Source organism: Sciurus vulgaris (genome assembly GCF_902686455.1).
Source record: "Sciurus vulgaris genome assembly, chromosome: 12".
Classification (NCBI taxonomy): domain Eukaryota; kingdom Metazoa; phylum Chordata; class Mammalia; order Rodentia; family Sciuridae; genus Sciurus; species Sciurus vulgaris.
In genome coordinates this window covers 104511367-104527221 of record NC_136473.1, presented here as the reverse complement: position 1 = coordinate 104527221, position 15855 = coordinate 104511367, and the positions used below count along the sequence as shown (strand labels likewise).

Below are 15855 nucleotides of genomic sequence, written 5' to 3'. Positions count from 1 at the left end.
ATTTTTTTTCTTCTAAATTATACTTTGTGCCCATAAATACTGACATATAGAGCTTTCATTATCATTTAGTTCTAAGTATGTTGTACTAATGCTTCATTTCTTTTTAATAGATTTTAATAGCATTTTGTTTGTTTGTTTCCAGCATGGACTTTTCAGTGCATAACAACTTTTTATTGTGCCAATTGTGACATTATTCGAGGGTGTTTTTTCTCCTCCCTTTGGCCCTTTATTTTATTAGGAAGCAGTTCAATGCCGAGTCTTTATTCATTCAGAAGTTAAGGATCAGTCCACAATAAAATGTGTACTCTGCACCACATCATCAAAAGGTGTCTGCCACTTTTACTTATTTTCTCTCTTTGTAGTTATAGAAAAAACATCTACAAAGTCCTTTTCTCCATTCTCTATTTCCTGTCCCGTCCCTGTCTTCATTTTTTCATTTTTCTTATTGTGCATTTATTTTTTCTAGTTTGACACATTTTTTTTTTAATTACTGACAAATTAAAATTGCATATATTTAGCCAGGCACTGTGGTTCATGTCCCTAAATCCCAGTAGCTTGGGAGGATTGCGAGTTCAAAGCCAGGCTCAGCAATGGCAAGGCACTAAGCAATTCAGTGAGACCGTGTCTCTAAATAAAAAAACAAAAAACAAAAAACAAAATAGGGTTGGGGATGTGGCTTAGTGGTCGAGTGCCCCTGAGTTCAATCCCCGGTATCCCTGCTCCCAAAAATTGCATATATTTATAGTGTGTACTTGATGTGTATATATATGAGTATACACAGTGAAATGATTACCACAATCAAACTTATACAAGTACATTCTTACTTCATTCTGACACTATATTGCAGAAAAGAAGAGGATATCTAGTTATACCTAAATTTCAAATAAATAACAAATATTTTAATATAAATATCTATCAATATTATATTATTTACTATATTAAAGTATATTCCCATGTAATATTTGTTCAAACTAATACTAAAAAATCCATTGTTTGTGAGATCTTCAAGTTGAAGTGAACACTTTTTTTGATTTGTATGTTTTTGCTAAGTCTCTTAACTCTTCTAAAATTTTCTTTAGTCCTGTTGCATGCTAGTCACTTATTCAGAGATGACCTCAAACATCACAGGAGTTGTCCAGATATTATAGTTTAGCAAAAGAGAAGCAGTACATGTGTGGAAAGCATAAGTCCAATCACTACTCTGAATTTTTTGTTTTTAGGAAAGGTGAAAAGCCCTCTTTTCAAGAATCTTATATAGAATTCTAACAATATTAGTTATCTGAATTTTTAGTATCCTGTAGAAAGGGAACAACAAACTAGTAGGTGATTTCAAAACTAGAAGAAAACATGTACTTAAAAATAATACTGCAAACCCTGCTTTTTAACATTAACTGGTCAAGTAACCTTATATAAGTTAGATAATTTCTCTGGGTTTCTGTTTAAGTTTCTTTCAAATATGGTGTTTAGATGGATGATTCCTTCTAGCTCTGCATTTAAATTTACCCTTGGGAGTGAATTTTTAACAATTTTTTTCTTTATTTATATTTTAATTTTTTACAGACTGCTTTTTGATTCATTTTACACAAATGGGGTACACCATTTCATTTCTATGGTTGTACTTGATAGTGAATTTTTAAAAGAAACTAATAAAAGAACATGATAAACAACAGTCATTGACGTTAACTGCTAAGGGCGAGGGTGATGCTATCAAATGATACATTCAATGTCTGTGACTTCAAAATGTCATTCCCAGAAAGTTTGTTAGAGGTGCAGGGTCTCTGCATGTTAGCAAGATCCTCCGTGATTTATGTGCATGTTCAAGTGTGAGAAGCATTGCTTTTAAGGATGGTTTTCTCAATATTCAGTGAAATAACTGATTTTCAAAATGCTCCCAAACTGCCTCTAATTCATCAAGAGAAAATTCAGTTAAGTTCAGCATTCCCTGTTTAACAGGGCAGAAAATCTTAGGTATATTGGAATTTTTTCTACATGCATAATGGAAATTTTTAAAAAGTTCTTATGCTTCAAAGCTTTTCAAAGAAAATCTTCTGCTGTTATGAACATTTGCATTTGTGGATCCCTGCCTTCCCTGGGAATCCTGCAAAAGCAAAGATGACTGTGTATGCCATTTTCATGTACATCAAAAACTAGCCTAGTGCACTCAAAAAGTCAGTGCCACCGTGGCTGAATAGTTTATTCCCTGAGGATGAAGCTCTGGTTTCCCCTTTCCCTTGCTACTAATCTCACTCTTCATTGTTTTTTCATGGAAGCTTTTGCCAGTCCCAAACACGGCAGCTTCCCAGCTGTTCATTAGTCCAGTTCCGGGAACCCTTGGGATTCACACAGGGAGGACGCTTTGTTTCACCAGGTGATGTTCTCATCCTCCCTCCCGTATGCATTCTCTCTCAAGACGACCTTCTCCAGCTGTCTTCCATAGCATTCTTTTTCTCCATTGCAGGCTTGTTCTTAAGTAGGGTTTCCCCAGAATTCAGGATGTGAATGAAGATTTGCCGCAGAAAGTTTATTGAGAATTCCCCTGAGACCAACATCTGTGCCAGAGTGAAAGAATTAGGATTGGGTGCTGGTGGGGAGTGGATGCATGTGTCAACGTCCCAAGGGGAGCTGAGGTGGCCCTTCAGAGTTGTCCCCCCCTGTCTACTACTCACTGCTACCAAAAGGCATCCTCTATCATTGGACATGATTGCCACCCCACAGTCACCCAGGAGAGTGGAATGACCTTGCCTATGGAGGTCATTTTCCAGAAAGAGACTTTGCTGTGAACTGAGTGGCATAAAGGGGCTGGGGGGGAGGGGCTGTCACATGGAGCATCTACTTGGTTCTCTCCCCTTCTGACCCTATTCTAAAACCTCTAACAGAGTCTCTGTAGACTTAGCCTTCCTGTTTAAAATCATGGTTTGCTCTTACAAGGAATTGAGGCAATCATCTGATTTGATCTAAGCCTCTTCACTGACTTGGCAAATAACACATTTTTGAATGTTTACCCCTGGTCAGTGAGTGGAGGCCTTGATAATGGGAACCTCTTTGTTCCACAAAATAACAAGTTGGTCTCATTCTGCCACTCATATGATATTTACAGCCTTATCCGTACCATGGACGAATAATGCAGGAAGCCATCTGGGTTTTGAGCAATCCAGAAGGGCAGGGCTTGGACATGGGGAGGGAACGTGCCATTTGGCAGATCCCTCATTATGGATACAACCAAGATGACTCTCAGGCAAGAGCTTGGTTGTCTCACAGCTTCCCTCCCCCGAGTGGATTTGGACTTCAGGAAAGACCCTTTGAAACTTTGGAGTCAGTCTCCACCTTGTCAAAATTTCTGAATTCCACACAGTTGACAATATTATTAGGTTGAGACATGAGTTTGGCCATATTTGACTGTCTTCCACCTATCAAAAAAGACATTTAATGTTTTAACCAATAGTACAAGTATGCTTAATCTGATTTCTGGAGACCCTAATGGAACCAAAAATGACTTTTAAAGGTATTTCTCAATTTCCTAAAACTGTATAAAGCTGTTATGGCTAAGTGTCTACATGACTTCATTTTGAGGGGAAGGAGAGGTCTCAAAGGTCAACATATTTACTAAGGAATCTATGATTTCCTGCTCACCTCAAATTAAGACTGTGGTGCAGCCAGAAGAATGCAAAACTTAAAGAGGGAAAACCAAGTGTCTCCTTTCCTCTCTAGTGTTTGCCCCAGAAAAATCACTTCTACTTTCAGAATCCTGTTTCCACTTCTATAATACAACATTTTTATCCTGAGGATAAAAACTCTTAACTCAAAATAAGCCCCCACGAACCAGGTGGGGCCTCCGGCAAAGCACACTCTGCAAATGGAAGTCCAACTGCCTGCTCTCTGCTGGCCTGGGGCCTTCCTTTCCCTCTGGAATCAGGAAGTGCCATGGATGGGTAAAAATGGAAAAGCACAGGAAAACAGCAACCCAGTAACTAACCAAAAGCATTTTAAAACCTCAGAGAAGATTCTTTTCAAGTTTGTGGTACAGTTTTAGGGTCTGCTATCCAGTGACCACCACAAACGGTGACCTGGAAGTTGACATGCTTGGCTTGGGAGCTTATTGAGTGTGTGGATGCCCAGCGGCAGCCTGCAGTGGGATTTCTTAAGCCCAAACTGTGCAGCATTAGAGAGATACTCTTTCAACCTTACCCTTCTCCAGCGGTCAGATTGGGTGGTTAATGTGCAGTCTTTGAAAAAGCAACTTGGTGTGTGGGGCTGTCTTTCTCTTCTCTCTCTCTCTCTCTCTCTCTCTCTCTCTCTCTCTCTCTTTCTCTCTCTCTCTCTCTCTCTCTCTCTCTCTCTCATCAATCTGTCTGTCTATCCATCACCAACTTATCTATCATATGTAGTATCTTTTTCTTTCTCTATAATATATATCTATCCATCCATCCATCTCTTTATCTTTCTATAATTTTTATCATTTCTATATAAACTGTCTAGATCTACCTAATCTCTTTATCTACTATATTTATCTATCTCCCTAGAATCTGTATCTATCTCTATCTTTTTCTCTCTCTATAATCTGTATCTACCTATCTATTTCTATCATCCATCTCTGTCATCTCTCTGCTCTGTGTTTTCTCTTTGTTACAAAGTACTTTGTGACAGGTTCACTGGGTTGATTTCACTGGCAATCTCTCTGTCTTGGAACAATTTCTTAGACTTTAGAATTGAGAGACCTTATCTCCTTCCTGATATCTAGCTATAGATTTTCTTCGTGTCAGAGACATGCTCAAATTAATTTCATATTGCTTACGTAATACATTGCTGAGATCTCATTAGAACAAATAATGAAGTGTTACAGATAAAACCAACAATCCTTTTGACTTTCTAGTACGTTGGATCTTTTGCATGCCTGGTCTGAACAGTCCCTGTGGTACTTCACGTGAGCTTGGTCCTGGAGGGGATAGCTGTGCAGAATCATGCATTAAATGTGATCAGAGGATGCCACCCTTACAGTGGCAGAGGTGACATAGAGGTACAATAGTAGCTCTCCCTGTTGCCAACTTTTCTATTGTTTTATGTTCTTTATGTCTAAGACCATAAAATTCACTATTTCACATAAAGTAAAAGCCCTCCAGGCTATAATACATATTCAAATAGTTGTGATTCGACTTTTTAAAATAATTTTGAATAAGGAATGTACTTCTAATTTTCGAATTCCTTGTCAGTTGTAGAAGTTTCTATGTTTCTAAGTACAACAAACTAGAGTTAAAATACACAAGTTAAACTAAATTTTCTAAAATGTCCATTAAAAGAATTACATATAAATTGCATTTTCATAGATTCCATTTATAAAATAGAGATATATAATATACTAAGAACTTCAGATTATGACAGTTTCTATGAAACCAGAGCCTGAAGTTCACATTTCATATTTCTATGATCCACATTTCCCCACGTGTTAATTGAAAAAAGCATATATGAAGCTTTTTAGCTTATACATTCAGAAAAGTATAATTCTCTGTATTTTAAAACATAAAAATTTCTCTTTAAAATTTTCATCCTTTTACCTTTTCTTCTTATAGTGCAAACTAGGTAATAAACATTCGTATAAGAATCATCCAACACTGAGACCTTGCTGTGCCATAGGTAACTGCCTCCCGTGTTCTGGCACGATTTCATCTGGTCTTCAGAGTGACCATGTCAGATAGGTAATCTCTTTCTCAGTTGTACAAAAGGAGGAACCCCAGGCTCATACAGGGGAGATGGATTGCTCAGATTTATCCTGATAGTAAAGATCAATCCAAGAGCCACACCTGTGGCTTCTGCCTGGTCAGCTCTCTCAGGATGGTGGTTTTGCTTCGCTCCTCTTTCCCCTGCTGGGCCTGGTGATGCACGCATGTGCATATTCAGGCTAGTCTCTGCTTGGAGATGCCAATTCTGTGAAAGAACTTACACTTTTTTTTTTTTTTTTTTTTTTTTTTTTGCTTCTAGTTGCTGCTGTGGGGCATACTTGGGGTTCAAGTAAGAATGAACACTACGGCTACCTTTCCTATGTCACTGAGGGCGGAAATGTCCAAGACTCAGCATCCCATAACTTGATTAAGCCCTTGTCCCTGTGCCTTGTGTAGCCCAACATGCCTTGCTTGCATGAGCTTTCGAAGTTCCAGCTGTGGTTTTCCTACTTAAGCCTCTCCCCACAAACCATGGCAGACACATTGCCATCAGGAGCGACCTCTGAGTTGCAAGGGTGTGATATTCAAAAAGCCTTAGAACAAAGGGGCATGTTGTTAAGAGATACCACAGGGGTTGGAAGCTTTGGTCATGGGCCCTCAGGACAGAGATGCTCATGCCATGAGACCTGCCTCTGCTAACTAGTTTCACTGGGTCGCATCTATTTGGGGCCCAATAGATGCTGGGAAGACTGAGCTCTCCTGTTCCTTGTTGAGGCTGCCCCACTCTTCAGGTCTGAGGCCTGTTGAGCTAAAGCCACCAGGTTGCTTGTTTGGACTCAGTCTGTTTCTGGCTCAGGAAATAACCCAGAACTTTCTTCTAGTGCTCAGGTCTCTTTTGTGGTGTATGAGCAGGAAGAGGTTATGGGAGTTCCCGGGAAGCTTTGATGTCATTTGCTGCTGAAGTGGAGAGTGTCAAATCGGGCTCCTGGTTTCCTTAGGGTGCTTTCATGTCTAGCCCTCACCCAGACAAGGACAGTGGACTTCCTGTTGGACCCTACAACCTATCGGTCTGGATGCTTCTGAAGTTATGAAGGAATATTTATTACTTCAAAGAGGGGAAATAAAAAGAGGGGAAGACCCTGTAAAAAGCATGTGTGGCTGGTCTTTCCCTAGAGGAGGAGAGGAAGAAGGGAGCTGCTCTGTGCTGCTCTGACCACTGCAAATCATAAACCTACCCTAATTAAGCCAGCAGTGCGAATGGACACTAACAGCACACTGCCAAGACTCAGGAGACACCAGTCTGTGGATGAGAAAGAATTCTCATTAAAGTGGAAGACGTGTTTCACTCTCCTGCTCCCCACGTTAGAGGAGGTCACTGCCATTAGATGCTATGTCCTGCTTTCACAATGAAAACAAATTTCCTAGGTACCTGATAAAAAGCCAAAGCGATGCATGCAGAATGTTGTAAAGATCCATATTCCAATAATATAACATCCATGTAATGCTGGGGAAAATGGCACTATTCTCTACAGAAATCAGGAGTAATATACAGGGATGGAAAAATAAAACAAAAGTAGAATTACTGCATCAAGAAAGTCCAGTGTGGAAAGGCTATATTCCATTCTTGAACCCCTAAGATGTTTGCTCTCCTGTTAAAAGATTCTCAGAGACAAAATTTCTTTATCGAACCCAGGGCTTTGTGCTTGCAAGGCAAGCACTCTACCAACTGAGCTATCTCCCCAGCCCGAGACAAAATTTCTGTAGTTTACTTTGAAATTCTGTTGGAGTGTTAATCAAACTAACCAGCTAGGAACAGTCCTTATAAATAACAAACTAGTCCTGTGCCTCAGTGTGGGCTTGTTTTCCAGCCAGGGACAGGGCAGATGAGCATGGGACACCAGGAAAACTGCATAACCATAGGGGGTTTGTCAGGTTTTAATCTCAGAAGCAACAGACTGTGTCATAGTTCACATGACAAGTAACAGGTTCTGAGAAAAAATGGGGGTGGGAAAGAGAAACAGGGAGATGGGGAAGGATAATAGGTGTGGAGGAGCAGAACTCAGGGCAACTCAGAGCAAGCTGGCTTGCCTACCTGGATATTGGCCAGTGATTCCCCTGGTCCACTTCCCTGACTTTCCTATGAAGAAGAAATTTAGACTGGCTATGTGGTGGCTTATTATCTCCAGTTAGGTATTCTTTGAGTGATTTTTTGAGAAATTTAAAGAAAGACAGGTCGAAGTAAAAAAGAAACAGTTGTGGTAAACAGTTCCAGAAAAAGATAGAATGCTCATTAGCTGAAAATAATCTTCTTTCCATCTCATCTTGACTTTTGGTGTGACCTCAGATGCTCTTTTGTGCCTACTCCGTATTTTTCCCATTTGTAAAGGAGAAGAAATCTCTTACTTTATAAATGGTGAACCAGCTGAGAAGAAAAGAAATGGCACAGCACATGCCTTGATTGCCACAGAAATAATGACTCATCCATATATGTGCTTATGCCCAGGTGTGTTTCAATAGACCAGGAGTTGCCTCAGCAATTTTCATTTTCTTGACGTCTGATGGCCTGGCCCCTGGGGAGCATCAGCGGCCAACAGTGACCCTCTACCTGACTGATGTCAGTGGAAGCAACCACTTCCTTGGTGAGTCTGAGAATGGCTCATTTAGAGCCACTAGAGAATGATCCATTGACCCAGGAGTCCGCTTGATGTCTATCTCTGATATTGTTCGGGAGCGTGCCTGCATCACACAGCTATTGAAAGGATAGAATGGACACTAGATATGAAAAGATCATGCTGGCTGAATGACTGGAGGGATTATTTCTCATCTCCTTGTTTCTCTTCAGGAACCTATGAACTGTCGTGCCAGCATAACCCACTGGTTGTCAATGTGAGCCACCACACAAATGTCCTCTCCCACCGTACCACCTCCATGCTGCTGAGCTTCTCATCCCCACTGGTGGGCATCTCCGCGGTGGCTCTAAGGACATCCTCCCACATCAGTCCTTCAGCTCCCGATAACTGCTTGCCAGAGCATGAGGGGCAGAATCAGGGACAGAGGTACAAAGTCCCCTTTCTTCCTTTCTCCCCTTCTCCCTGTGACTATGATGTACTGCTATTATTTAGGTGCACAGTGTTATGTACACAGTGGCTGCTTAATATTAATATCTTAAAATGGATTTAGGAACTACTAAAAAGTCCTAGGAAGCACACAAAGAATAATTTGTGGAAGGTACACATGGGTTTTATATTTTGCTCTTCTTTTCTTAGCTGAGTATAATTTTTGTGTAAATATTTAACATCTTTACAAGGTCTTAACATCTTTTTTACATATAAAATCACTGACTTCAAATCAACATTGTTATAAACTGCCAAAAATTCTTTGCCAAAAACTCAGTGTTCCCTAAGCAATGTATATTTTTCCACTTGCTCCCACCTGGACAGTGTAGACGGCAAGTTTAACAACTACTAGCTGAGGCATGTCACACAATCACTTAGTGTTACCTATGGGAAAAAAGAATGTGTTCATGTGTCTGTCTGTGGACATCTGTGGTTGTCATCATCTACACATACAAGGGTCACTGGATTCTAGCAGTAGCAGGTAGAGGGACTACTTCATATCACTGGCCTGCCCAAGTTGGGGAATGGGGAGCAGCACACACACCAATCTACACTGCAGTTGGAGTGGACTCAGCCCATCAGTGATGGGAGGGGAACTGTAGGTAGCAGGTACATCCCCTCAGGAGGAGGTGAGATAGCCCACTTATTACTAGATGATCAGGATCCTAATCACCACAGCTGCTGTTCCAGGTGGCACTCCACGACCAAGTCTAGGACACTGTGCCCATTCTGGGAGCAACAGGAACCCAGTCCTGAGAAGAATGGGGGATGGGCAGCACAGGAGTACATTGGTTATCTAGTGTTATGAGGCGATTCTACCAGAAGTTGGTGGTCTGACACAACTAATGTTATCTCACAGTTTCTGGGGGCGAGGAATCTAGATACAACTAAGCTGGGTGTCCCTGGCTTGGGGTCTCTGATGAGGTTACAGTTGGTCAGGGCTCACTGGTACCTCAAGGCTGGAGGGACATTGGAGAATTCACTTCCAAGCTCACTTGTGTGACTCTTGGCAGCCCTCGGAAGACCCCCACCCAAGCTCACTCACAGAGGTGTTGACAGTCGGCATGCTCATGCAGGCACATGACAGTCCCTTGTCACGTGGGCCTCCCTGTAAGCTTTCCAGTGTCTGAGACTTGGAAGCAAATGATCCAAGAGAAAAAGTGAATGCCCGAGGGGAGATAGACTGCCCAAGACGGGGGCCACAGTCTTTTTATAACATAAGGTTGGAATCGACACCCATTACTTCTGGCATATTCTATTCATTAAAAATGGGTCAATGGGTCCACCCCATACTCAAGGGAAGGGGTTTGCACAGCACACAGATCACTGGGGATCATCTCAGAGGCTCTCTACCACATGCAGGAATAGTAGTTTGTGTTAGTTGAACACTAACTATCTGCCAGGTATTGTTCTAAATGCTGGGAAGAGAGAAACAGTAAGGGATGGAGTCTGGACACTGGACAGAGTAATATCAAGTGGTTCATCTGCCACTTTTAAGTTTTCTTAGCGAGAAAACACCTTCAGACATTTACACAAAAAAATGTAGGCTATTAAAATAGCATTGTTTATTAGAATTAATTGCCTCTTCCTCATGTGATTTCAAATGATTTTCTCTACTGGCTCTACCTCTGGCCTTGAGCCATGCAGAATTTCTTTCAGGTCCCTGAAGCATGTGTTCCCGATGAGCTTCGCACAAAATGTTCCTCCTCTCTGGAATGCTTTCCAGTACTTCTTCACTTCAGCTCATCAGGTTCACCTTCTGGGAAGTTTTGGCAAACTCCTTCACTTTTCCATAGGACATAGTACATAACCCAAACTCTACAAAAGCAGCAATCACATTGGGTGGTCTCTGGTTATTTACTTCTTGTTTTTCCCATTAGATTCTGAGCTTCCTGGAGTGAGAGTTCTGCTTAGTGTTTCTCAGTGACTAGAAGAGGGCCTGACACATAGTAGGTACCAGAAACTGTGTGTTACATGATAGTTGCTGATTTTAAAGGCTCTGTGGGACTGAATGGCACAAGCAAAGTAGAAGATACAGCCTCTAGATGTGAGGGACAAGAATCCCCCTTACCATCACAGCTGGGAAGTGTCAACAAAGACATTGATTCATTGTGATCACTGCTGCTAGTTCTTCACTTATTTTCATGTGGCACTGTGGGAAAAACAAGTTTTATATGCACGCATGCAAACCAGTGGAAATAGAATATGATTCTCCAATTTACACAGAGTGTATCTGGAATGCGTAAGTATTTCCAAACCACATGTGACTGAGATGGGCCGTGCAAATTGGCTTTTCCTTCTCAGCCAGCAGATGAGTACAAAATAGTAAATTTTTATATACAAGAAACCTAATAAATCTCATATATTCTGTCACAAACATATTTAAAATTTGAGTTCTTATGTACTTTTAAAAAATAGAAGTTTTTTTTTTTTTTTTTTTCTTTTGCTGCCTTGTATCAATCAGTTTTATGTGTTGGTGTGCCATAATATGAAACTCTCAAAATCTGTACATGGCTACTTCTTTTTCACCTCTCATGACCTGAATTTCATGAATAATTCCATGGTCAGGGAAGAGTTAACAGATGCCTGGATGTAGAAGCTATGTTGTTGCTTTGTATTTAATTATTAATGACCTTTAATCTGTCCTTCCTATAGCACTACCTCTTTAACCAACCTGATTGACCCACAGAATCTCGGTGGCAAATCAATAAACACAGCTCTGACTCTACAGTGCTATTCATGATCTTTGCCTTTGACAAAGTCGTTTCTCCCTTCCCTTTTAAATATCAACAATACAGGAAAAACTCTTATCTAAACCAAAGCCCAAACCTGGCCATGAGAATATTTGTGAGGATTTCTTACTGATTGCAAAAATGTATTAAAATAAGAAACATTATTTGAAACCAAAGCACATACTTGTGTTCTGAAAAAAAAAAAAAATTAAGTGAGGAATGGAGTGATATGGAAAGAAGAGAGGGAAACAGGTCATTCTTTGTTCATTCAACTTGCCCCTTTGGCTTTTTAGGTAGATAATGGTATCATTTATTTAGACAGACAGTCTGAGTTGCAGCCAAATCCAGGGAGAAGCAGACCAAGATATTAGAGTTGGGTCGTTTTGAATCTGTCATGTCTACCAGGCATCCACTTCAGAAAATGGTCTCTATGATTCTGAATTGAGACAAAATCTGGGGTGGATGCGATTAAGAATTAAGTCCTTAGAAACGGATTTGCTATGTGGAAATTTGGAAGGAAGAAAGAGGAAAGAAAGAGAGAGAAAAAGGAGAAAGGGATGGAGAGATAGGAGAACCCTTTGATTCTGATGTGTCTTGGCCTTGTGTCCCACCCTGTTGGGATAATTGTCCAGTTTATGGGTTTACCCTACTGACGATGAATCCCCTAGTCTTGAAAATCAAGTTTGGTGTTCCTGGTTTTGGCCCCTGTGCTCAAGAATAACTCAAATCATTTTTACTTACCTACTGTTTCCTGCTGTATCTACTTTAGGGAAAGATGCTGTACAAACTGCATAGCCTCAGTGCCAGACGGACTTCTAACTATCCTAGATGAGTTCCTTGAGAAATGGCTTTTTTGTTAATGTATTGGGATCTGGAATACTTCTGATAAAGAATTCAGGCCACTAATATGTTAATTGACCTACTTGAGTGGATTGGCTTATAGATAATCAGTACTCTTAATTTTCTACTTCAGAAATTTACAAGGTCAAATCTAGAAGAATTTATCAGTAGGAAATTGCTGATGGACACGCAGCTTCTCCTACAGTGGAATTTTGTTCTTCCAGTCACATAAATACATTGGAAAAACTGATGGTAACTTCTCTGACCTGTCTTATGGCTTGTTCACAGGGTCCCTGGTGCTGGGTTTCTGGAGATAAATTCTCCCAGGTCATGGCTGATGACAGTGGTTGAGTCTCTGATTGCTCTTTCCCTTCTGTTTACCCAGAGTTCTCTAAGTGCAAACATTGTGCTTCTTTCAAATTTCCTTGCATTTCAAACAGCGTTTGCTTTTTCTAATTTGATGTTACACAGTTAGGTGTAAAACTCTTTGTGATGGTTGGTCTTTATTAGGTTCCTACCTCTTGCCAAACCTTTTGCCTCCTTAAACGCTTTTGGCTTTGACTTCTACTGTGTCTGGCATTAAAATTTCCATCCCTGCTTTCCTTTGTTTGTTTTTGTTTGATAAATATTTGCCTTCCTTTTATTTCCAACCTTTCTTTATCTTCACTGCCAATAAGCCCAGGGCACATTGCTTCCCTGTACTGTTTACAAAGATGGTAGTAGCATGTAAAATGAATCCACAACTGTGTTCTGAAAATTTATCTCCTGGGCATCCTTTAGCGCTACGTAACACGTTTGCCTTTGGGATGTGAATCTCCCAGGAGGCAGTGGCTTTTGTCAGTGGTTGATCATCCCCACTCTCCCTCTCCCCAGCTCACCAAGACCGTTATCCTTCGTGACCTGGAGTCTTGAAATGAGTAAAGGGAGGAGACACTGAGGAGAATAATGAACAGAGAACAGATCTCAGACAATAAAAAGCAGTTCTCTGTGTTCTGTTCTTTACAGCCTCCAGGGAATGAAGAAAGAATGACTTGTTTACCTCTTTTAGTAAGGAGGGGAGTGCAGGAGAGAGAAGGAAAGGTATGCCTTCTTGCCTTTAGTACAGTTCCATTCTTTGCTTCTCTTCTTCAGAAAACAAATGTATGCTTTGGCTTCCAAGGATGTTTCTGAATTTTACTCTAAAACATTTGCAATCAAGAAGATATTCCCATAGCTTCTAGCTGCCAGGCTTGGTTTTGAGTATTGACAAGAGTTTCATATTTTTCAGTTTTGCTGAGCTTTGAGTAGGAAACAAGTTACCATATCTTATTATTGTGAGATTAGCTGAAAACAACACACTTGGAGTTGTAGAATATTCTAGCACCAGATTGAAGCAGCACCCCTGGCGGTTTCTGTACTTTTCCCCTCTTCATTTGTTTTATCATCCTCCTTTTAGAAGGGGTGCCAGTTATCCATCAGTCTGTTGACTCTCATCTCCAAACCCATCCTTATCACCTGCACTGCGATACCGGAGCTGAGCTTCATTAGTGTTCACCCTTTGCCATCGGAGCCCTATTTCTCAAGCATTCTCTGAGTGCAGGGGGAAGGGGCCTCTCTTCCTGGCATCAGTGCTGCTTCCCTTGGTGATGGGCTCGGCCGTGGTGTGATGACACCTACCATTGAGCTCCATGGTTACTTAGGCTCCCAAGGTGTTTGTTTCAGTTGGCTCTTCTTCACAATCAACCAAAGATTGTGGCTGGATCAACTGCGATGTCACTGTGTGCCATGGATTATTAGCATCCCATTACCCATCAACCAAGAACTCAACACTACTCAAGCCCAAAGCCACAGCCAAGTTGATCCCCAAATCCCATCTCTGAATCTGTCTCCTGGTACCACTTCCCAGTACCATTCTGTGTCAACTGGGGTCCAGTTAGGACAAAATAGAAAAGGAAAAGTTTGATATAGTTATTAACTAGCAACAGAGGATTAACCCCTAAGGGGTAAAGAAAACTCTAAAGAATAGAGGAAGAGTTAGAAAAGGGAAGAGTCTTAACTTTGGAAGATTAGAAGAGTATCCAAGGAAAGAACAAATGTGGAAAAGGCTCCCCCTTCCAAGAGGGGATTTAGTTCCCATGGGAGAGGGTAGGGCTGTGGCGTCCTGGATGCATAGTCCGCTGAGTTTCTGCACAATGGAGCCTGCAGTCCGTAAGCTACCCAGTGGGGTGCTGTTGAAATCTCACTACGAAGCTGCATTGTGGGAACTATTGGAACCTGCTGGAAAACTGCCATCGGGCTGCAGCTAAAACTTTCTGGGAGGCCACCGTGCGGCACTGGTGAGACTTGATGGGAAGGCCCCCACAGGGGTCCACTGAGACTGGCTGGAAAGTCAGTGGGTGCTGGTGGAACTTGCTAGGATGGGAGGGTACACTGCACCTAATTAGGTGGTAAACACCGCTGGCCGTCCCCACAGATCGGCAGGTTGGTGCTGTGGAAGGGAGGGGAGGAGAGCCTCACGGCAGGGAGAGGAGCCCCGCACCAGCAATGTCCCTCAGTGCTGGCTCCCCAGAAATCCACACGTGGGCTGTCAAGAGAAACGTCTGCGTGGTCTGTCTCTAGTCACGGAGTAGGGCGGCGAGTGTGCATGTGGAACTGAGCAGCGGCACCTTGATAGCTGGCAGAGGCAGTCTTGCCAAACGGCCAAGAAGGAAATGGTGTTTCATCTGCCTTTTATTCAAGACAGGATTTCATTTAAGTTCCTGGGTTTAATATCAAGACCATTTTCCAATATAACTCCTAAATAGATTGAGCTAACTAGGAATGCATATTTTTCTCTTTTGATGTTTTGAACTTATTTGAAGTCCAAGGCAAACATAAAGTATAAATAATATAAGTTTGCATTTTGGTTGAGATGGAAAGCAAGTGATGGATACTCATAAAAGTGTAGTAGGTACTGAGGTTTGCCTTAAATTCCATCTTATCAAGGCTAGATATTCTAATATAAAATTGAATAGAATATTAATCTTCTAAAATGAATAGCCATGTGGAAACTTGAGTCCTTTCTCTATCTCTTGCCCACTCCCACCAAATATATTAATCTTTCGAGCCTTTTTATCATGGTGGATAATTGAAAATTGATATTTGTAACCATTTAGATCTACTATGATGGATGGATGAATGTGTGTTCATGTTGCACAAACATTGCTGGGTTTCAAGTCAGAGAGCCTTCTTTATTTCATTTCAAGTAATTTTCTGAAAAGTTTAATGTAAATTGAACTATAAAACCAATTGTTATATATGGTATATGTGCTTGCCAGGGTGTAGAAAGAGATAGACTTCATCATCTAAAAAACTCTTAAATGTCACAATGTGCCAGGAATCATTTTCCCTTTGAGAAAACGGAAACTTACAGTGTGCAAATTTGCCTTCTTTGAGATTAGCAAAACCAAGGCTAGAATCCACATCATTTATTCCTGGTAAGGAAAGCTTCCACTCAAAAAATGGCAAACTGTTTCAGAAATATGTTTGTATCTA

The 15855-nt window shown here is 41.1% G+C and overlaps 1 protein-coding gene across 3 annotated transcripts in view; it reads left to right on the top strand.

Moving 5' to 3' along the window:
- PAPPA2 (pappalysin 2) overlaps positions 1-15855 on the top strand; it is a 515818-nt gene that overhangs the window by 412138 nt on the left and 87825 nt on the right. For all 3 annotated transcript variants that reach the window (XM_079106960.1, XM_079106962.1, XM_079106961.1), the window contains 2 exons: positions 8158-8293; positions 8497-8710. In XM_079106960.1, coding sequence (XP_078963086.1) covers positions 8158-8293; positions 8497-8710 — 350 coding nt within the window. The remainder of the gene's footprint in view (positions 1-8157; positions 8294-8496; positions 8711-15855) is intronic.